Consider the following 22,980-nt stretch of genomic DNA (forward strand, 5'->3'; position numbering starts at 1 on the left):
CCTGACGTATACGTTTTGAAGCCTTTAATTCAGAAAAATTAGCTCTCTTTTAACCTGTTTACAGAATAATAGAGAAATAGAAGCAAAAAAACCCAGTGAAGTCGGAGGTATTGTCTTCGTTTCCTATTTAAAGCCCGGAGTTTCAATAGTTTCCTGTGTTTTCTAATGCCCCTTTCCTCACAGGCCAGTAAGTCCTAAAAGTGGTCATTGCTATTTAGCACTGACTGTAATTTATGTTGAATTCTTCAGGTCCAGAGCAAAGCAAGCAGAAAAAAGTGGCTCCTCGACCAAGTATTCCTGTAAAACAAAAACCAAAAGAAAAGGTGAGGACAGATTCGTTTCTCTGCCATTGCTCGGGGATGCGTTCCATCCTGTAGGGCAATAGTCTTGCCCTTGGCATTTACGTGATTGCGTGAATGAAACTGCGTATCTGCTTCTAGGAAGATGGCAGTGGACTTTCTTAAAATTGACAAACTTCAGGTTTAGGCTTTCACTCGTTTTGTTTTTTTGTTTCTTTCCCCTTGTTCCTTTCCCCTTCTTTGTGGTCCTCTATGCTTAGGCTTATGTCGCAGGCCACTTTAAGGTAATTGTTTCTGCCTTCAGCATCCTTTAGTGACATTTGTCTATAACTATCACCCTTCCCTGTGTCCACGCTGTTATAATTATATGGAGAGAGACGGGTCTTCAAGAATCTTCTGGCTCTTTCTGCTGTCTCTCTGTGCCACCGTAATGGTGTGTATGAACTTCCTGGTTGATACTCTCAAGAGTATCAGCAATGCCAAAGAGGGGCAGATGCCAGGGTCTTAGGAGGCCTTACTCCAAGGTCATTGTCTGGCTTCTGACTGTAGTGATAATCAAGCATGGTCATACTGACAAATTGAAATCATTGACGATCACAGAGCTGGGAACGCTTCTGTGAGCATCCCAGGCGGGTTAAACAGGAGTGGAGCGATCGGCCCCACATTTGATGTGCAACTGAAAGATCTAGAAAAATGGCAGAATAAACTGCTCCCGTGCTGTCACTTCCGTTTCATTGTGCCAACAACCTCGGCCGGCGTCACAGACCACGAAGAAGCAAGCCAAGAACCCACAGGGGAGAGTCCTGGAATTCTTCTTCTCGGGTTGTAATACATATGTAAAATGCCTTTCTGGAGAAAAGAATCTGCAGATTGACTCTCTGTGTCTGTAGGGTACTTCCGTGGAGATGTGTTTTCTAGATCTGTTAGACTTGTCGTTTGCGTTATCTGTTACAAAGGCAAAGGCAAATAGGGTGTGGTGGTGTTCTTCATCCATCTTCTGTCTCTGTAGGAAAAGCCACCTCCAGTCAGTAAGCAGGAGAACACAGGCACTTTGAACATCCTCAGCACTCTCTCCAATGGCAATAGTTCGAAGCAAAAAATCCCAGCAGATGGAGTCCACAGGATCAGAGTGGACTTTAAGGTAAAGGTGTTCTCGTGACCATGTAGTGTACCAAGCGTCATGGACTTTAAATCAGAAAAATGATGTTAATCAGGGGTGCCTGGGTGGCTCAGTCGGTTAAGTGTCCGACTTCGGCTTGGGTCGTGATCTGAGTTCGTGGGTTTGGGCCCCGCGTCTGGCTCTGCGCTGACAGCTCGGAGCCTGGAGCCTGCTTTGGATTCTGTGTCTCCCTCTCTCTCTGCCCCTCCCCCGCTCACACGCTGTCTCTCTCTGTCTCTCAAAAATGAATAAACATTAAAAAAACAAAACAAAACAATGTTAACCCAAGGTATTGAAAGAAAGGCAACTCGACACCAAGTCAGGGAGTAAGAACTACCATCAGAAGGTGGGTTCAGGGGTGAGAGACACCACTGTTTGTGGGCTGGCTAAAGAACACAGGCATTGACGCACTCCTGACCATTGTGAGTAATAAAAGTGCATTTGGATGAGAACAGTGTCTGAGGAAAGAATTCATTCACATAGGAAATACCGAACCACGATGATGGCTTGAATCAGCAAAACTTTAAGGAAAAGTCAGTCCCAGGGTATCTTTTAACAGTGTGTGTGTCTGAGATTCTAATTTTGTAAAGCAGCAGTTCTTTTCAAACCCACTGAAGTGAAGTATTCTGGACCCTATGCTGTCACTCTGGTTCTAGGCTTTCCATCCTCACTTTCGTTCCAAAGCGGTGTCATTGTAACACTTTCATAAATGACCTGTGTCTCTCTCTCTGCAGGAGGATTGTGAAGCAGAAAATGTATGGGAGATGGGAGGCTTAGGAATCCTGACCTCTGTTCCTATAACCCCCAGAGTGGTTTGCTTTCTCTGTGCCAGTAGTGGGCATGTAGAGGTAAGAAATCCTGCTTCTTGGTACCCCAGAAAGTTGAATGGTAGATTATTCTGCTGTAATGAAAGACTCATTTATTCTGTTTTGTTGGCGTGTACCAGGTGCTACCCCCTCTTTAATTTTATTTAATTTTTAAAGTAATCTCCCTGCCCAACGTGGGGCTCAAACTCACAACCCCGAGATCAAGAGTCGCATGCTCCACAGGAGGTCTCTAGGTGCCCTGGTATCTCCTCTTGAAACCAGCCACTGAAGTATTTTTGAAGATTTTGTAGAGGTTTTAGGAAGGAATCTGCCTCTTAGTAGAGTAGCAAAAGTATTGAGTGTGAAAAGTTGAATGGTCTCATCTCTTAAATTCACTCTTTTTATTAGAGTTCTGATATTTCTGCTACATGTCCAAACATGGAAAAACTGTTACAGTGCTCTTCTAGAGAAAGATATGGCTATCTTATATTGAATATCAAAAACCCCTTGTCTATAAAGAGCTCTTGGCAATTAATAAGAAAAAGGAACAACACCCACTAAAAGAAAAGGCTAAGGGCAGAAATATGTAATTCACAAAATGAGAAATAAACATGGTGGGAGGTGTCCTAGAGCCTTCTGATGAACAAAAATTGGACATTAAGCATTAAAAAGATCATGTGGGAAGGGACACCTGATTGCCTCTGTTGGTGGAACATGGGACTCTTGAGCTTGTGTTGGGTGTTAGCCCCAGGTTGGGTATAGAGATTACTTAAAAATAAAATCTTAAAAAAAAAATCAACGTGGGAAAAAAAGATTTGGAAATAGGGACTTTCCGCTGGTGGAAATCTAAATGTTACAGTCTTTCTTTCTGAGCAGATTGTTCGGAAATACGTATTTATCTTTAAAATGAGCATACTGTCTAACCCAACAATTGTACGCCAGGCATTTATCTTAAGGCTATAATTAGATCAGCAAATAGGTATATGTGTACATACATATGTGCGCGTACAATACATACACGTGTATATAAACATACATGTACATAATATATACATATATTGTATACGTACATGTATATAATAAACCTTTCTCTATATATGTAATAAATACAAGACTTTATTTCAGTACTCTTTAGAGTGATCAAAAATAGGAAACAGCCGAAAGTTTGTCAGTAAAGAGCGGGGGCTTGCTTAAAATAATCATAGGACATGCATATAAGGGCAAGTATGAAGTCCTACATAATAATACAGATTGATATTGACATGGAAAGGTGTCCTTGACACGTCACTGAGTTAAAATAGCAGGTTACAAAGTAGTATGTAAAGCGTGATCCCATTTTGGTTTGGACATTGTTTTAAAAATATATTCAGAAAGAGTTGTGGAAAGATTTACATCAAAATCTTAAAAGTGTGGTTGGGTTATGGTTGACTTGTTTTCTCTTTATTTTTCTTTATCCTTTTGAATCTTTTGCAGTGAATATCTGCCACCTTTACAGTAAGAGAGAAAAAAAAGCACAATTTAAATAGAGAGCAGAAGTTTGTCATTCATACAATCCTCAATTCCAGAATGCCTCCTTCGCTTATTACTTTATCACATATGTATTTTAGTATCAAAACGAAATTCCAAACCCAGATTGTAATGTGGATATTGAGCAGTCCGTGAGACTCATTCACTAGCTAAGAGATTCAGCCCTGCCCACTTGCTATGTTAAATTATACATTAGCAAAATTATACATTATTGTCTGGTGTTCATTCATTAAGCAAATCTATTAGTGCCTATCGTGAACTATAATATTGTTCTAAGTGGTGGGGTTGCTTTAGATACCATTGAGATTAAGAATATTCAGTGTAGGGGCGCCTGGGTGGCTCAATCAGTTAAGTGTCTGACTTTGGCTCAGGTCATGATCTCACAGCTCATGGGTTCGAGCTCCACGTCAGGCTCTGTGCTGACAGCTCAGAGCCTGGAGCCTTCTTTAGATTCTGTGTCTCCATCTCTCTCTGCCCTTCCTCCGTCCTTCTCTCTCTCTCAAAAATAAAAAAAAAACATTAAAACATTAAAAAAAAAAAAGAGTATTCAGTCTATAATTGATTCTCCGCCTTTTGGCTAAGAGCAAGTGAAGAATATTCGGTCTATAACATCAAGGGTCCGCTGTATCTCTTGTATGTAATCTTTATACTTTGCATCCATACATATGCTATCCACATGAATAACTTGTAGCACCAGTCCTTCAACTTCTATGATAAAACGATTTTTTTCAGACTGTAATTGCTTTAATTTAAATTGTGTAGTTATGCACAGCAATCCCACAGGATTCCTAAAAACTGAATTAGAAAAGGAATAGCCCACTGCCTGCATTGCACTCCTAAAACATAACCAGTGCCTAATGAATTCTGGCATTTGAATTTTAAAAATCTTTTTATGGTGATGTTATTTCAGGTTTGCAGAAAAGTTAGAGTACAAAGAATTCCCATATATCCTTCACCCAGATTTCCCAAATGTTAATTGTTTAAGTTTATTTATTTTGAGAAAGAGAGAGAGCCAGCAGGGGAAGGGCAGAGAGAGAGAGAGAGAGAGAGAGAGAGAGAGGGAGAGAATCCAAAGCAGGCTCCGCACCGCCAACATAGAGCTAGACGTGGGGCTCAAACTCACCAACTGCCAGATCATGACCTAAGCCGAAACCAAGAGTTGGAAACTTAACTGACTGAGCCACCCAGGTGCCCCTCAAATGTCAATATTTTTATTTGCTTTATCCTTTTCTCTTTGTGTGTCCGTATTTTACAAAGTGAGAAGTTAAATATGTGTACACATTTTATATGCAGACACATTTTTTTTCTGAAACTTTGGGAGTAAGTTGCAGACGTGTCCTTTTACGTCTGAATATTTGGTGTGTATTTCCTAAAACCAAGGACATTCTCATGTAATCACAGTATAGTTATCAAAATCAGGAAATTAACACTGGCATATTACTGTTAACCTAATCTATAGACCTCATTTAGACTTGACCAGTTGCCCCAATAATTCTGTTATGGCAAAATAAAATTCTTTTTTTTTTTAAGTTTATTTATTTATTTTGAGGCAGGGGGGAGCACAAGCGGGGAGGGGCAAAGAGAATCCCAAGCAGACTCCACTCTGTCAGCATCAGGCCCCATGTAGGGCCTGAACTCATGAACCGTGAGATCATGACGTGAGCCGAAATCAAGAGTTGGATGCTTAACCAACTGAGCCATGCAGGTGCCCCAGCAAAATAAAATTCTTACTCAAAATTTTTAAAAATGCCCATATGAAAATATCATTTTAAAATTACAGATGGAAAGGATAAACCAGAGCTTACAACTGTCTTTAGTGTATTGTCGGAAACCTTTAAAACCTTCCCAGGGTACCTGGGTGGCTCTGTCAGTTCAGTGTCTGACTCTTCCTTTTGACTCAGGTCATGATGTCACAGTTCATGGGTTCAAGTCCTGGTTCATGGGTTCGAGCCCTGCATTGGGCTCTGCACTGACAGCACAGATCCTGCTCGGAATTCTCTCTCTTTCTGCCTCTCCCCTGCAAACACACAAAACCTCCCCATTTCCCCCTTCCCATAGCTCTTGTAGCTTGCTTATGGCACTTAGCCACATTCTGTTAAATCTGGGAATGTATTTATTATATATTAAAAAATACATATCTATATAGTTACTTTAAAAATATTTTTTAATGTTTATTTATTTTTGAGACAGAGAGACAGACCATGAGTGGGGGAGGGGCAGAGAGAAAGGGAGACCCAGAATCTGAAGCAGGGTCGAGGTTCCATGCTGTCAGCACAGAGCCCGAGGCAGGGCTCGAACTTACCAGCCGCGAGATCATGACCTGAGCCAAAGTCGGACACTTAACCGACTAAGCCACCCAGGCACCCCTATATAATTATTTTTTTAATTCTACTGTTATTACCTTAGTCCCCTGAATCACCTGCAATGCCTAATATTGGACTTTTTTTTTTTTTTTTTTTTTTTTTACATAATCATTGCTGAATGATTATATGTTGAATAAAACATGTTGGGCTCCTGTAGCCTGAAGTATATAGATAGGATTTGGTTGCTATTTCTTCATGTTATTTGACAACTTCTATGTTCCCATCTACCCTAGTTTGTGTATTGCCAAGTCTGTTGTGAGCCCTTCCACAAGTTTTGTTTAGAGGAGAACGAGCGCCCTCTGGAGGACCAGCTGGAGAATTGGTGTTGTCGTCGCTGCAAGTTCTGTCACGTCTGTGGAAGGCAGCACCAGGCTACAAAGGTATAAAACGAAGTGATAGAACTCTTTAGAGGAGTATCCCCTCTCTCCGTCTCTGCCTTTTGTTTTTGGGTTTTGTACCTATATTTTTTCTTTGTTGGCTTAGTCTAGCGTGACTATTTAGGTATAATTCATTGCCTATTTTTGTGTTTTAATTTGGGGCATATAGGAGAAAACATTGTCATTAGGTAAAATCCCCCAAAGTAAATCAAATCTACCCGATAAGAACATTCATCACCGAGGACCTTTCGCAGGACCTCAATCCGCATGCTTTCACTGAGAATAAATAATTCGTGAGAAAATTTAAACTGTTGTCATGATGTGCTATACTTTACTTGCAGATAAATATGAAAGGGACACTGAGTCATAGGTGTTTCGAGTGAATTGATGTGATATCCACCTTTGCCTTTAAATTTTCTTTTTTATTACAAGTGACACACAATATTATGTTAGTTTTTGGCGTGCAGCTTAGTGATTCAGCACTTCTGTACATTACACAGTGCCCACCGTGAGAAGTGTCGTCGGCATCTGCCAACGCACGACACCGTTACAGTCCTGGTGACTATATTCTCTACACTGCACTTTCCCCGTCTGTGACCTACTCACTTTATACCTGGAAGTTGGTAGCTATTCATCCTCTGCCTTTATATTTCCTACAGCAGCTGCTGGAGTGTAATAAGTGCCGAAACAGCTATCACCCTGAGTGCCTGGGACCAAACTACCCCACCAAACCCACAAAGAAAAAGAAAGTTTGGGTGAGTGCACACATCGTGCTGTTTCAGAGAGAACTGGCATGGAGCTCTGGGGCTCGTGCACCTTGTAACAGGGAGAGCCTTGCTCGAGGATGTCATTGTAACAATGTTTTGGTCTCGTTATTAAGGAAAGGCGTCCCAGGGAAGAAGTCCACTCTGGAAACTGATTGCATCCGAGATCTTTTTAAATGAGGTGAGATACTAAAAGTGAATTCCTACTGAATTTCTTTTCTTTTCCAGATCTGCACCAAGTGTGTTCGCTGCAAGAGCTGTGGATCCACGACTCCAGGCAAAGGATGGGACGCACAGTGGTCTCATGATTTCTCACTGTGCCATGACTGTGCCAAACTCTTTGCTAAAGGTACATCAAAAAGGCCGGTTTTATCAACTCTCAGGGGTTATATTTGGTTGCTCTGGAGGTGAACCGAACACTCCAGGGAAGTGAAGTAGGAAGTCTTGCGCATTTTGTCAAGGGTACCATTTAGAGCATTTCCTAAGTTCCTGGCCTTGTTCTTTTCTTTACGCGAAGTATCACAGCAACTAGAGATATTTTGTTAGCTTATATGGGAAGAATTAGGGGACTTGTTGTAATAACTAACCACAAAGAAAGGCTCTAAGCCATTATTTCCGAAAGTAAGGTACATAGACGTTTCATTGTTTCAGAAGTGATTTTAGGTGGTATTGAGTCAAACATTTTATTTTCATAGATATGCTAGAAAAAAATTAATAACTAATACGTTAAACTCGTTTTGCTGATTTAGGATAATAATGATACAAAGTTTACTATTGGAAGTTATACTAATATAAGCAAGTTACTAATATAAGCAAATCAATGTTAAGTCTATTAAGAATGATAGAGGATATTATGGATAAAACAAATTGACGAAGGTTGTATGTTGTGCTGAACTTTTCGAAGTGCTGCTCTAAGCTCTAACTTAAATCACTAGGAATAAGGAGGTGTAAATTAACTGTGTTATTTTACACCCATATCCTCACCTTTTTTAAAAAATATAGACATTTCTTTGGGATGTTCAAGAGAGAAAATTCTCTCTTTCATTCTTTTTTTATTGTGTCGTCTGTAGACTCTACCCCACGACCTTTAAAAATGAGTCTAAGTAAGGGTGCCTGGCTGGCTCAGTCCATAGAGCATGTGACTCTCGATCTCAGGGTCGTGAGTTCAAGCTCCACGTTAGATGTGGAGGCTACTCCAAAAGAAAAGGAGTCTAAATGGAATTAGTGGTATGTTCTAAGAGCTCAGAATAATCTTGACGCCGCACAGATGTGTGAGCATCCCATCGGAGGTCTATGCTGGCGTTGTTAAGAAGTTCCGGCACATAGAAGCCCCACCTCAGAGGTGCCGGCACGGGGCCCAGAGCCCCGCTGAACCGCGTGCTTTGCTCACAGGGAACTTCTGCCCTCTGTGTGACAAGTGCTATGACGACGACGACTACGAGAGCAAGATGATGCAGTGTGGGAAGTGCGACCGCTGGGTCCACTCCAAATGTGAGAATCTTTCAGGTACAGAAGGTTGGAGTCTTTTTTTTTTATTACAGTTTTCTTCTTTCTTGGTACATTTACAGCCCCCAGAGTAATCTGTAAACGTAACATGACGGCCATGCTGTTACTTAGAGTCGTTTTAAATTTCCCTTCTTGGTCTCTAGAATAACTTAAATAACTTCGGTCTCTAACACTGTCGTGTTAAGTTGTGCTCGTTTATCGGGAACATAAACATTTACAATATTCATTTGCTAGCTCTTGGTGGGCCCCGTAACCGGTCGGTCCTCCAGTAACCAAATCCTGGGTTAGTGTTGCTGGCGTCCCTTTGGAGCTCAGTATGTGGGGATCAGTTCCTCGGGGACGTTAGTGTCTTGCTACTGTTCCTAACCTACAACTTTGCATTAAACTCAGTGGAGTAATGTCCTCTTCTCCCTGTCTGCCACCCTTCAGAGCACCTCAGCATCGTAGGTTTTTGTTTTTCCAGATGAGATGTATGAGATTCTATCTAATCTGCCAGAAAGCGTGGCCTATACTTGTGTGAACTGTACTGAGCGGCACCCTGCAGAGTGGCGACTGGCCCTTGAGAAAGAGCTACAGATCTCTCTGAAGCAAGTCCTGACAGCTTTGCTGAACTCTCGGACCACCAGCCACTTGCTCCGCTACCGACAGGTAGGCCCGAGTCTCACGTCGGTTCCTAAGAGTTTGTTCTGAAGTGGGTTTTCTCCGGTGATGGACTGTTGGTTTTATTTTGCGTCATTCTTCGTTCAGTTTTGTAGAGTCACTTGTTGTGGCTTTCAGCCATTAAGAAAATCTTCAGGGCCGGGGTGCCTGGGTGGCTCGGTCAGCTTCAGCTCAGGTCGTGATCTGGTTCAAACCCCGCGTCAGAGTCTGTGCTGACAGCTCAGAGCCTGGAGCCTGCTTCGGATTCTGTGTTTCCTCTCCCTTTCTCTCTGCCCCTCCCCACTCCTGTTCTGTCTCTCTCTCTCTCTCTCAAAAATGAATAAACATTAGGAAAAAAAAAGTTTTTGTTTTTTTTTTTTTAAAGAAAATCTTTAGAGCCCAGAGTAAGATCTTGTCTAGGGAACTTCTTTGCTGTTATGATAAGAAATTTGGACTTTCTACTGTGAAGGGTCTGAGAGGGACCAATGAAGAGCTTCACCCAAGAGTAACCTGATCAGAATTGCTTTTTTAGAGAAAAAGTGATTCTGACTAGAAGAGAGAGGAAGGATTGGTGAGGACTGAGGCTAGAAGCAGGGAGAGTGGTTGGGAGGCAGTTAGATCAATCTGGGGAAGAGAGAGATTGAGGGCCTGACCTAAGACGATAGTCATGTGGCTAGAGACCCTTTGCCTCTGGGAAATCCCTAGGCTCCTCGGGGCACAATTTGTAAATCACTACTTTTTGTCTATTTTAGTCGTGAACTATATACACCTGTAGAGCAGTCATTAGAAACTCAAGGTAAAATGCTGAAAGAACCGCACGGATAACTTGAACTCAGATAGGCTGTTGCTTTGTCTCTTGATAGAACTCCACATTTTGGATAGGAACATTTGCAATCTCTGTCTTCCTCAGAAGGGACTGGAGGGTGTCTGTGTTTTCATACGAGGTTTGGAAGTTATCAGGCAAAGCTTCTAAGTTCAAAGTCACAGACTTGCATGGTCAAAGTCTTAGAGAACTGGCTCGTTCCGATTACTTTTTCTGTTATTTAAGAAATCTCTGATTATTTTCACGTTCTTTAGGTTTAATAATAGGAATCCTTCCCTGCTATCTTTATTAATTTTAATAGAATTTACACGGGTGCCTCATTTTCAGTGTCAGGTAAAAGAAACCTGTCTTTCCTGGCAACAGGCTGCCAAGCCACCAGACTTAAATCCTGAGACGGAGGAGAGCATACCTTCCCGCAGCTCCCCGGAAGGGCCTGACCCGCCGGTGCTTACCGAGGTCAGCAAACAGGAGGAGCAGCAGCCTTTAGATCTGGAAGGAGTGAAGAGGAAAATGGACCAAGGGAGTTACACATCCGTGGTACGTCTCTCCAACGAACTACCAACATTCCAAGTGCCATTTTAGCTTCTTTGGGTCTTTTGGGGGATGAGGCTTGGGAGTAAGCATTAAAAGATGGTTTGTATTATATTTAGCAACGTCATGTGGATTTAAATACCTAAAAATATGTGAGCTCTCTTAGCTCTGTGTTTCAGAAGACAGGGAGGTAGTGTCTCAGAACGGTTCTCTGGTTTGGCTTTCATCTGAGTTCGCTGAAAATCATTTTTGCCTTAAAGTTATTTTTATATTTAAACTTTGTGGGAACATGCTAACGTGAAGTTACTTGGTTTGCCCCTTTTGAAATCATGTCTGAATAACGTGTCTCTCAGTCTAGGATCTTTATTATAGACAGATGTCTTTTAAATGTATGGTTTTAAGGATGTATGGGGATGATTGTTATCTCATGGTCCATATTTGACATTTCATTTGTTGATGGGGCATCCAGCTGGCTCAGTCAGTGGAGCATTCGACTCTTATCTCCGAGGTTGTGAGTTCAAGCCCCACGTTGGATGTAGAGATTACTTAAAAAATTACAAAATTTAAAATAAAAAGAACGTATGGGAACATCTGTAATCTCATGGTCCACATTTGCTGTTCAGTTGTTTTATTCATTTTAATCTGAGTAAAAAATCATGGTCCTATTTGGGTAACTTGCCATGATAACAGCTAATTTATTTGCATACTTGCTTTATTAGCCTGGCTTCTCTTGGCTGCCGCAAGTTAATTGAGAACTGAATTCAAAAAGCCTCCACTAAAGACAAATTACACTGCATTAAAGTAGGGTGTCCATTTTCTGTTGGATTTCTGTGCTGGGTGATTTAGGAGGGAACAGGAAGTGGTTTTGAGATCACACTGCTTTTTGAATAATTAATACTTTGTTTTTGTATACAGTTGGAGTTCAGTGATGATATCGTGAAGATCATTCAAGCAGCCATTAATTCAGATGGAGGACAGCCAGAAATTAAAAAAGCCAACAGCATGGTCAAGTCCTTCTTTATTCGGGTGAATGATATTAATAGTTCATGTTTTTAATGCGCATCTATGGGTAATTACTCTGTGAGCAAAACGGACTTGTTCTCTTCTCCGATTTGTTTTGCCATGTGTGTAAAACATCTTTTGGTTTAGTTAATTCCTCTGATTCTTTGGGAGGAGATTGGCGAGGTTGCCAGAGTGGATGGATCTTTCCCTTAGTGGCCTGAAATCATCCTCATATTGACAGGGAAGCTGGTGTGAAGTTGTTAGTTTTTGTGTGGTTTCCAAATGGATGTTCACATGCTTACATTTGTTTGTTTGTTTATTTTTCTGTTAGCAAATGGAACGTGTTTTTCCATGGTTCAGTGTCAAAAAGTCTAGGTTTTGGGAGCCAAATAAAGTATCGAGCAAGTAAGTAAACTTGGTATTCCTTTTTTTTCCTCCTCATCAGCTAGAAATTTGAGAGTTCTGACATTTCTAGATTAAGGTTTCTTTAGGCTAGGTCTTAATATTAACAATTAATCATTTGAAATGCCTTTTCGACGCTGCTTTAGAGATAATACTTAATGTTTATTATAGTCTGTTGCCCATTTTTTTTCTTTCTTTATATGTTATGTTTTCCGGAATTTGGCTTAACTTGTGGCAGAGGTACAATCCACGTGCTATATATGCAGCTCAGTATTTGGACTTGTGATAACCGGGTTCTGTTTTATTTGGTTCAAATGGTGCTCTCTCCTGCTCTTGAGTCTCCATATTTAACTTAAAAATTTTATTCTACTAAATCCTTTTGAGTCTTTGATAAAGTTATCATTTGTTTCTGGAAGTTTCACCAAGAGTCATGTATCGAGAATATATTTTTTTAAATAATAAAGTCCTGTATGTGTAGGCCGTTTTCACAATCTGTGGCTTGTTCTTACATTCTGTGAATGGCTTGTGCATGGGGCTGTAACCTGATGATGCCAAGAATTTGATAATTTTGTGTAGTTCTAGGTGTGTCGTAGGAGGTCAATAAATACTTGTTGAATCAATTATTTTCAGCAGTGGGATGTTACCAAACGCAGTGCTTCCACCTTCACTTGACCATAATTATGCTCAGTGGCAGGAGCGAGAGGAAAACAGCCACACTGAGCAGCCTCCTTTAATGAAGAAAATCATCCCAGCTCCCAAACCTAAAGGGCCCGGAGAACCAGACTCTCCAACACCACTCCATCCTCCTACACCACCAATTCTGAGTAAGGCACCAAATGAGTCATTATCCATTTCTCTCTAGATGCAAATGATCAACTTCGTGAATCTAAATTTAATACGCTTGCATATTAGAAAGAAATTTCGAGGTCATCCTCAAATGTAATACAATCATTGTTTTCGCTTAGCTTGGACCGATAACAAGAAATCGATAGAACCGCTGTAACACATGGCGAGATAACATAACTTTGAACACTTTTTGAAAGTGTTTATTTTATAAGCTGCAGGCTATTGAAGCCTAAGTGGGTTTGTTTTTTTTTTCTTCCTGGAAATCAGACGTAGTATTGCCAATTTTAACTGGTTGTCTTTTGGGTTCTAAGGTACTGATAGGAGTCGAGAAGATAGTCCAGAACTGAATCCACCCCCAGGCATCGAGGATAATAGACAATGTGCATTGTGTTTGATGTATGGTGATGACAGTGCTAATGTAAGTACCTTGGTGTAAGGGGTCCTACTTAGCAGATGCTCACATGAACTGTGTGTCCTTTGTGTCTAAATTTGATGACTGGGTGCCATTTATTTAACGAATGTTTGTCACCTGGCATGTGGCACTTGGGGTTTTTTCTTTTCTTTCATTTAAAAGATGATTTGCCTTCAATTAACCTGCTGATGTCTCATAATTTCTACAGGAAATTCCTCAAAAAGATTTTATGAGAGTCCATAAAATATGTAAGTTGCATATTTAAAGGCTTGTGTTTAACATAGGATAGCAGAGTGGTTAAGATCCCCAGCCCCGGCAGGCTGCCTGGATTCATTTCTCTACTCTGCTGCCTACTTATTGACCTTGGCGAGGAGCTTAACCTCCCTGACTCTCAGTTTCATCTTTAAAATGAGGATAATGATAATACGTAACCACTGCGGGTTATAAGGATTAGAGGAAATAATGTTCATAAAGCTTTATTTAGTGCCTGGCCCATAGTAAGCTTACAATAAGAAAGGTTTTATAAGAAAGAAACGCACGCTAAGAGAACTGGCTTGGAAATACGGTTTTAAAGAAGTCAGTGTGCACTTTCATAAACTTAGCATGTACTGCTAATGTTTTTGTTCCCTATGTTTGTAAAATATTTCCAGTCCATGGAAGAGGTAATCTAGAAAGGTGAGAAGTAGAAACAGAAACATCGAAAAATGACTTTTGATCTTTGCGTGCATCCCCAAGTTAAAGAATTACTGTTGATGCTACCTTGACTGAGATAAAGCTAATACCAAGGAAAACCTTCTTTGGCATTATATTCTTTAAAGAAAAAAGAAATCTCTTGATTTCATAGGATGCTGGCCGTTTGCTATACATTGGCCAAAATGAGTGGACACACGTAAATTGCGCTTTGTGGTCAGCAGAAGTGTTTGAAGACGATGATGGATCACTAAAGAATGTGCACATGGCCGTGATCAGGGGCAAACAGCTGGTAAGACCTGTGTAAATGTTACAGAAAAGATCCTCTCTCTGTTTCCAGGTGTTTTCTCTTGGCTAAATGCTGCCTTGCTGATGCTTTTCATAGTGCCTTCAGAATGGTTAGCCAGCAGCAAATAGTGGTGTAGACTATAGGCAGATTGCTATTCTGACCCCTGGAGGATGGTACAAAAGAAACAGAAAACAAAGTACTGTCTAGTTTGGGAGATAATTTGTGCAAGAAGGGTGTTACTTTGTTAAGTGATTTAGACAAAATGACCTCAGAGGTCCCAGCTGAATCAACACCCTGTGGTTCCATAGGATAAACCCACATAGATACACACAGGAAGAGGGATGTGGAAAATGATCAGTAGAAGCTGAGAGTAGTCCGAAAAGGCCACGAAGGAGTAAAATTTTTAACAACTGTATTTGGAAGGAGGGACGAAGATGAAGGATTGTCAGAAAGAAAGAAAGAAAGAAAGAAAGAAAGAAAGAAAGAAAGAAAAAGGGAGAGAGACAAGCAAACAAAAAGCACATGCAAAGAAAACATGTCAATTGCATGGAGAGGAGGAAGTCTTCTGTGGGGAGGAGCCCAGGCTGTGACTGACAGAATAAGGTGCTGACATACAGGCTAGTTGAAGGAAGTCTTTGAATCATATGATAAATTTAATCTGTTAATAAGCCTAGTAACTAGAGAACCCTTATGTTTCTGATTGGTATACTCTTTCCAGAACTGAATTCTTTTGGATATAGTACCTTTCTAACAAGATGATGTTTTTAGTATCAGTCTTCGAAATTTGGTCTTCTCTAAAGCAATCGTGCATCCTAGAAAAAAAAAACAAAACTGTTTGGTTTAAGTTCTAAATCAAATTGTGATATTTAATAGTTCTAGGGCCTAGGGGCAGTGGGAGAGAAGAGGATTTGTAGAGGAGGATTTATGGCTCATATCATTTCTCTATAATTCAATTACCAATAAAAGAAATGAATTGTAGGAAACGCAGAATGGGGTAATTCTTTAGAGATGGAAAGTGGCTTAAAACATCTGAAAGTCTGACTTAGGCCTCTGTTCTCTCTGGATGGTTAGAGATGTGAATTCTGCCAAAAGCCAGGAGCCACTGTGGGTTGCTGCCTTACATCCTGCACCAGCAACTATCACTTCATGTGTTCTCGCGCCAAGAACTGTGTCTTTCTGGATGATAAGAAAGTATATTGCCAACGACATCGGGATTTGATCAAAGGCGAGGTGAGAACTCCCGTTACTTTTCGAATTCTATAGGAGTTCAGGGAAAACAGGCTGAGGACAGCAAGATGGTAAGCTTTGTGTTACCTTCCAACTGTGTGTTCCTAGAATCACCTTCTCTTGCAAATACAGAAGTCCTCCTGTGAAACAGCAGGGTGATTTCGAGATCTGCTCTGTACTTTGCCCTCTGAGAGAATCGGTATCACGCATATAATGTGTAAAGGGGCAGCCTATTAACAGCCGGATTTTCATTTTAGGTGGTTCCTGAGAATGGATTTGAAGTTTTTAGAAGAGTGTTTGTGGACTTTGAAGGAATCAGCTTGAGAAGGAAGTTTCTCAATGGCTTGGAACCAGAAAATATCCACATGATGATTGGTATGACATGGGCCTCCGTTGTTGGGGAAGGTTCCGTGTATCACTGGGGTACTTTCTGGTCTCTGGTTTAAAAGTGAGCCTTCTCATTATCTCCTCTAATTAGTTCTTCTTTCCTTGGTCAGGCTCCATGACAATTGACTGCTTAGGAATTCTGAATGATCTCTCTGACTGTGAAGACAAGCTTTTTCCTATTGGATATCAGTAAGTAGCACTGTAGAGAGAAGACCCCAACCCCCGCAGCTTGAGCACCCCGAACCAGGAGCAGGTCGTTGAATGGAGAGCCATACTTGTTAGCTACTTTTAACTGCTACTGCAAATTAACTCCGTTTTTTGCTGCTTCTTGTAGATTGGGACTAAAGTATCAGTGTATGTCCGCTAAATCCACGTATAGAAGGAAAGTAGTATTGACATACTTTCAGAATCATTTCCAAACAAAACCTAAATAGAAAACGTGAGGTCAGTCTCTTAAGAGTTCCGTTTATCTGGATTCAGAAGTCCAGATTGTTGTAGTGGATCAGACAAACCCCTCATGCCTCTGTCCTCAGTCCAAAAATATAAACCCCCCCCACAATAATAATCATATTCTCCAGTGAGAATTTATCATCTTTCCTATGTGAAGCAAATGTTTGAAACTTCTAGCAGGCTGACAGTGTAAATTTAAAATTCCTTTTCTAGCTCTCCCATTTTGGAGTCTCATTTTGCTATATATACTCACAATTTATTCTGCATTCCAATTCTGGCGGCACAGTCTATACTCTGCATTTAGCCGGCAGCCCTTTGTATAAACCACGCTCCATCAGCATCCCGCAGATTGGAAGCAGTTACATTTCCCTTGTCTTGTGGGGCTTTTCTCCCAAAGGAAACACTTCAGGTTTGCTCTGTCCTCACTTTGTACACCCGGTGGGGCAGTAATCCCTTCCCGCAGGTCAAGAACTATTTCTTGTAGCAGTTAGTATTTTTCTTTCTCTGCATTTTAGGATCTTGTACTATTTTTGTCTCCTGCTTACGCTACAATAAAAAAAGATGTTATGCTATTTTCTGAGAGACTAGGAAAAACCAAGCATTTCAAAAAGCTTGGAACGGCCTAGCCAGGGGGATCTATAATAAGAATCCACGAAGTGAAGCTGAATTCTGTCAACCCAGGAGGCCAGGGAACCGAGGATGAGGAGAGGTTTGGGCACGTGTTCGTCTCCGCCTCTGTACTCTCGCTGGTGGTGATTTTGATGGATCTGTTTGCCAGGTGTTCCAGGGTGTACTGGAGTACCACGGATGCTCGCAAGCGCTGTGTGTACACGTGCAAGATAGTGGAGTGCCGTCCTCCGGTTGTAGAGCCAGATATCAACAGCACTGTGGAGCACGATGAAAACAGGACCATCGCTCACAGTCCCACGTCTTTTGCAGGTGAGACTTTCATCGAGATGGGACTTGAGTTTGATTTTTGGGAGTACCGTGATTGAAGGCAGAAAAACGTCATCCCTCTGGGAGGTGTCATTTGTTTCTATTTTTGATTTTTACCTTAATTGCTTACTTTTTATTGGTTTGTTTATTTTATTTTATTTTATTTTGTTTTATTTTATTTTATTTTATTTTATTTTATTTTATTTTATTTTATTTTATTTTATTTTATTTTATTTCTTTTAAGATTTAATTTTTAAGTAACCTTATACACCCAACGTGGGGCTCGAACCCACAGTCCCGAGTTCAAGAGTGCATGCTCCTCCCGCGGAGCCAGGCAGGCGCCCCCATTTGATGGATATTTTAATTGGACTTTTTTTTAGTAACGAGTGTTTCTTTCCTACCACAGAAATTTCATCTAAAGAAAGTCAGAGCACAGCTGAAATTATAAGTCCTCCCTCACCAGACCGACCTCATTCGCAAACCTCTGGTTCCTGTTTTTATCACGTCATCTCGAAGGTCCCTAGGATTCGGACACCTAGTTACTCTCCAACACAGAGATCCCCTGGCTGTCGGCCATTGCCTTCTGCAGGTAAAGGACCTACCTCGTTGACGAACTTGACCCGAAAAGGTTAGCTCAAAGATTAGCCTGTGGTTCTTGCAGGCGACTTTATCTCAGTGACTTTGGCTCGTTGAAAATCTTGATCGTTGCAGTTTTCAGTGAAAAGTCATTGCCGAGTCATTGAGAGCAGTGGCTACCGCACGTTTGTCCCTCTCTGTAATAGACTATTATTTTCTCTCTCTTGTTCAGGAAGTCCTACCCCAACCACTCATGAAATAGTCACAGTGGGTGACCCTTTACTCTCCTCTGGACTCCGAAGCATTGGCTCCAGGCGACACAGCACTTCTTCCCTGTCACCCCAGCGGTCTAAACTCCGGATAATGTCTCCAGTGAGAACCGGGAGTACTTACTCCAGGAATAGTGTTCCCTCAGTCTCCGCCATCGGGACTGCCACAGATCTTGAGTCAAGTGCCAAAGCAGTTGATCATGTCTTAGGACCGCTGAACTCAAACAGTAACTTAGGGCAAAACACTCCCACCTCTTCAAATTTGCAAAGGACAGTGGTTACTATGGGCACTAAAACCAGTCACTTGGACGGATCTTCATCTTCAGAAATGAAGCATTCCAGTGCTTCCGACTTGGCATCCAAGAGCTCCTCTTTGAAGGGAGAGAAGGCCAAAGTGCCAGGTTCCAAGAGTTCAGAGGGATCTGCACATGCTGTGGCTTATCCTGGCATTCCCAAGCTGGCCCCGCAGCTTCATAACACAGCATCTGGAGAATTAAATGCTGGCAAGATCGGCACTTTTGCTGAACTCTCTTCGGTGCCATTTTCTTCTAAAGAGGCCCTCTCCTTCCCCCCACTCCATCTGAGAGGGCAAAGGAACGATCGAGACCAACACGCAGACTCTAACCAATCAGTAAACCCCTCTCCCGAGGAAGATGCAGAAGTCAAAACCTTGAAGCTATCTGGAGTGAGCAACAGGTCATCCATTGTCAATGAACATGTGGGATCTAGTTCCAGGGACAGGAGACAGAAAGGGAAAAAGTCTTGTAAAGAAACTTTCAAAGAAAAACATTCCAGTAAGTCTTTTTTGGAACCTGGTCAGGTGACCACCGGCGAGGAAGGAAACCTAAAGCCGGAGTTTGTTGATGAAGTTTTGACTCCAGAATTTATGGGGCAACGACCATGTAATAATGTTTCTTCTGATAAGATTGGAGACAAAGTCCTGTCTATTCCAGGAGTCCCGAAAGCTCCATCCATGCAAGTAGAAGGATCTGCCAAGGAATTACAGACACCCCGGAAACGCACGGTCAAAGTGACACTGACGCCTCTCAAAATGGAGAGTGAGGGCCAGTCCAAGAATACCCTGAAAGAAAGTAGTCCCGTTTCCCCTCTGCAAATAGAGTCGGCATCTCCAACAGAACCAGTCTCAGCCTCTGAAAGTCCAGGAGATGGTCCAGTGGCCCAGCCAAGCCCCAATAATACCTCATCCCAGGATTCTCAAAGTAACAATTATCAGAATCTTCCGGTTCAGGACAGAAACCTGATGCTTCCAGATGGTCCCAAACCTCAGGAGGATGGCTCTTTCAAGAGGAGATACCCCCGTCGCAGTGCCCGGGCACGCTCTAACATGTTCTTCGGGCTCACCCCACTCTATGGGGTAAGATCCTACGGTGAAGAAGACATTCCATTCTACAGCAGCTCAACTGGGAAGAAACGAGGCAAGAGATCAGCTGAGGGACAGGTGGATGGGGCCGATGACCTAAGCACTTCTGATGAAGATGACTTATATTATTACAATTTCACTAGGACAGTGATTTCTTCAGGCGGAGAGGAACGGCTGGCATCCCATAATCTATTTCGGGAGGAAGAACAGTGTGACCTCCCGAAGATTTCTCAGCTGGATGGTGTCGATGACGGCACAGAGAGCGATACGAGCGTCACAGCCACAGCGAGGAAGAGCAGCCAGATTCCAAAGAGAAACGGCAAAGAAAACGGAACGGAGAACTTAAAGATGGAGCGGCCTGAAGACGCCGGCGAGAAAGAGCACGTCATTAAGAGTTCCGTGGGCCACAAAAATGAGCCAAAGATGGATAACTGCCACTCTGTGAGCAGAGTTAAAACACAGGGGCAGGATTCCTTGGAGGCTCAGCTCAGCTCATTGGAGTCAAGCCGCAGAGTCCACACGAGCACCCCGTCGGACAAGAACCTACTAGACACCTACAACACCGAGCTCCTGAAATCGGACTCGGATAACAACAACAGTGACGACTGTGGGAACATCCTGCCCTCGGACATCATGGACTTCGTCCTAAAGAATACCCCATCCATGCAGGCTTTGGGCGAGAGCCCAGAGTCCTCTTCGTCGGAACTCCTAAATCTCGGTGAAGGCTTGGGTCTCGACAGTAACCGGGAAAAGGACATGGGTCTTTTCGAAGTGTTTTCTCAGCAGCTGCCCACGACAGAACCTGTGGACAGTAGCGTCTCCTCCTCTATCTCAGCAGAGGAGCAGTTCGAGCTGCCCCTGGAGCTGCCGTCTGATCTGTCCGTCCTGACCACCCGGAGTCCCACGGTCCCCAGCCAGAATGCCGGTAGGCTGGCTGTGATCTCCGACTCAGGAGAGAAGAGGGTGACCATCACGGAGAAGTCTGTGGCCTCCTCTGAAGGGGACTCGGCACTGCTGAGTCCCGGGGTAGATCCGACGCCCGAAGGCCACATGACTCCCGATCATTTTATCCAAGGACACATGGACGCGGACCACATCTCCAGCCCTCCTTGTGGTTCAGTGGAGCAGGGTCATGGCAACAATCAGGATTTAACTAGAAACAGTAGCACCCCCGGCCTTCAGGTACCTGTTTCCCCTACTGTTCCTATCCAGAACCAGAAATATGTGCCCAACTCTACCGAGAGTCCTGGCCCATCTCAGATTTCTAATGCAGCTGTCCAGACCACTCCACCCCACCTGAAACCAGCCACTGAGAAACTCATTGTTGTTAACCAGAACATGCAGCCACTTTATGTTCTCCAAACTCTTCCAAATGGAGTGACCCAAAAAATCCAATTGACCTCTTCTGTTAGTTCTACACCCAATGTGATGGAGACAAATACTTCAGTATTGGGGCCCATGGGAAGTGGTCTCACCCTAGCCACGGGACTAAATCCAAGCTTGCCAACTTCTCCATCTCTCTTCCCTCCTGCTAGCAAAGGATTGCTCCCCATGTCTCATCGCCAGCACTTACATTCCTTCCCCGCAGCTACTCAAAGTAGTTTCCCACCCAACATCAACAGCCCTCCTTCAGGCCTACTTATTGGGGTTCAGCCTCCTCCAGATCCCCAACTTTTGGTTTCAGAAGCCAGCCAGAGGACAGACCTCAGTACCACAGTAGCCACTCCATCCTCTGGACTCAAGAAAAGACCCATATCTCGTCTGCAGACCCGAAAGAATAAAAAACTCGCTCCCTCTAGCAACCCTTCAAACATTGCCCCTTCCGATGTGGTTTCTAACATGACACTGATTAACTTCACACCCTCCCAGCTGCCAAATCATCCCAATCTGCTAGATTTGGGCTCACTTAACACTTCATCTCACCGAACTGTCCCCAACATCATAAAAAGGTCTAAATCTGGCATCATGTATTTTGAACAGGCTCCGCTGTTACCGCAGAGTGTGGGAGGCACTGCCGCGGCGGCGGCGGGCGCATCAACAATAAGCCAGGACACCGGCCACCTCACCGCGGGGCCTGTGTCTGGCTTGGCATCCGGCTCCTCCGTCTTGAACGTTGTATCCATGCAAACCGCAACAACCCCCACGAGTAGTGCGTCAGTTCCGGGACATGTCGCGTTAACCAACCCCAGGCTGCTCGGTACCCCGGATATTGGCTCAATAAGCAACCTTTTAATCAAAGCCAGTCAGCAGAGCCTGGGGATGCAGGACCAGCCTGTGGCTTTGCCACCGAGTTCAGGAATGTTTCCGCAACTGGGGACGTCCCAGGCTCCTCCTGCCGCGATGACAGCGGCATCTAGCATCTGCGTGCTCCCCTCTGCTCAGACCGCGGGCATAACGGCCGCCTCGCCTCCGGGGGAAGCGGAAGAACACTATCAGCTTCAGCACGTGAACCAGCTCCTTGCCAGCAAAACTGGGATTCTCCCTTCCCAGCGTGATCTTGATTCTGCTCCAGGGACCCAGGGAGCCAGCTTTCCCCAGACAGTAGATGCCCCCAACAGCGTGGGGCTGGAGCAGAACAAGGCTTTATCCTCAGCTATGCAAGCCAGCTCAGCCTCTCCTGGGGGCTCTCCGTCCTCTGGGCAGCAGTCAGCAAGCCCCTCCGTGCCGGGTCCCACCAAACCCAAACCAAAAATCAAACGGATTCAGCTGCCTTTGGACAAAGGGAATGGCAAGAAGCACAAAGTTTCCCATTCGCGGACCAGTTCTTCTGAAGCACACATTCCAGACCAGGAAGCCAGCGCGACATCCCTGACCTCAGTCGCAGGGTGAGAGATGCCAATATCCGCTCTGCTGGGTGGGCGGGATCTTGTGCTCGGGACTAGAGGCTGGGGCAGTGGCAGTCTTCTGGGAGGGACGTGTTGCATTGCTCGGGGGTGTTCTGGGTTGTGACTTTGATTTTTTTTTATTTTTTATTTTTTTTCCCCTCACAGCAGTGATTTCTAGAGCAAAATTTAGTTCCATCCGTGGGCAGTTTGTCTCTGGGATAGAACCACATCTCTAATTACTCTTTGATTTAAAACAGTGCTGCTGTTTGCTCTTGGCGTTTGGTTTTCTGGGGGACGGGGGGGGGGGGGGGCCTGGTGTTTGTGTTTTTGTTTTTGTTTTGCTGAGGCTTAGGATACTGAAGGACGATTATTCCCGTCCAGAGGGCAAAGCCACCTGTTGTAGATCCTCATGAAGTCCCTTTTGAGAACACTAGCATGGGGTGTAACGCATGTAAAGTACACAAGTGAAGTTTGACATATGTGTGCACCCGCAT

General features: G+C 43.3%; 1 protein-coding gene and 1 long non-coding RNA gene across 5 annotated transcripts in view; one reads left to right on the forward strand and one right to left on the reverse strand.

Moving 5' to 3' along the window:
* KMT2A (lysine methyltransferase 2A) overlaps window positions 1-22,980 on the forward strand; it is an 83,480-nt gene that overhangs the window by 39,160 nt on the left and 21,340 nt on the right. For 2 of the 4 annotated variants that reach the window (XM_042906953.1, XM_042906956.1), the window contains 20 exons: window positions 250-323; window positions 1,309-1,440; window positions 2,193-2,306; window positions 6,388-6,534; window positions 7,191-7,286; window positions 7,524-7,644; window positions 8,688-8,810; window positions 9,265-9,449; window positions 10,627-10,800; window positions 11,710-11,820; window positions 12,128-12,201; window positions 12,829-13,022; window positions 13,356-13,462; window positions 14,301-14,438; window positions 15,507-15,665; window positions 15,920-16,037; window positions 16,160-16,238; window positions 17,278-17,438; window positions 17,842-18,024; window positions 18,244-22,486. In XM_042906953.1, the coding sequence (XP_042762887.1) occupies window positions 250-323; window positions 1,309-1,440; window positions 2,193-2,306; window positions 6,388-6,534; window positions 7,191-7,286; window positions 7,524-7,644; window positions 8,688-8,810; window positions 9,265-9,449; window positions 10,627-10,800; window positions 11,710-11,820; window positions 12,128-12,201; window positions 12,829-13,022; window positions 13,356-13,462; window positions 14,301-14,438; window positions 15,507-15,665; window positions 15,920-16,037; window positions 16,160-16,238; window positions 17,278-17,438; window positions 17,842-18,024; window positions 18,244-22,486 (6,733 nt within the window). The remainder of the gene's footprint in view (window positions 1-249; window positions 324-1,308; window positions 1,441-2,192; window positions 2,307-6,387; window positions 6,535-7,190; window positions 7,287-7,523; window positions 7,645-8,687; window positions 8,811-9,264; window positions 9,450-10,626; window positions 10,801-11,709; window positions 11,821-12,127; window positions 12,202-12,828; window positions 13,023-13,355; window positions 13,463-14,300; window positions 14,439-15,506; window positions 15,666-15,919; window positions 16,038-16,159; window positions 16,239-17,277; window positions 17,439-17,841; window positions 18,025-18,243; window positions 22,487-22,980) is intronic. The other 2 variants (XM_042906955.1, XM_042906954.1) reach the window with 2 other exon arrangements.
* LOC122201064 lies at window positions 3,357-21,814 on the reverse strand. The gene is made up of 3 exons (XR_006194064.1): window positions 21,728-21,814; window positions 15,179-15,247; window positions 3,357-3,751 (listed from the first exon to the last, which is right to left on the reverse strand). It is a non-coding gene; the product is annotated as an uncharacterized LOC122201064 (long non-coding RNA).

This window comes from Panthera leo, chromosome D1 (assembly GCF_018350215.1).
Source record: "Panthera leo isolate Ple1 chromosome D1, P.leo_Ple1_pat1.1, whole genome shotgun sequence".
Taxonomy (NCBI): Eukaryota; Metazoa; Chordata; class Mammalia; order Carnivora; family Felidae; genus Panthera; species Panthera leo.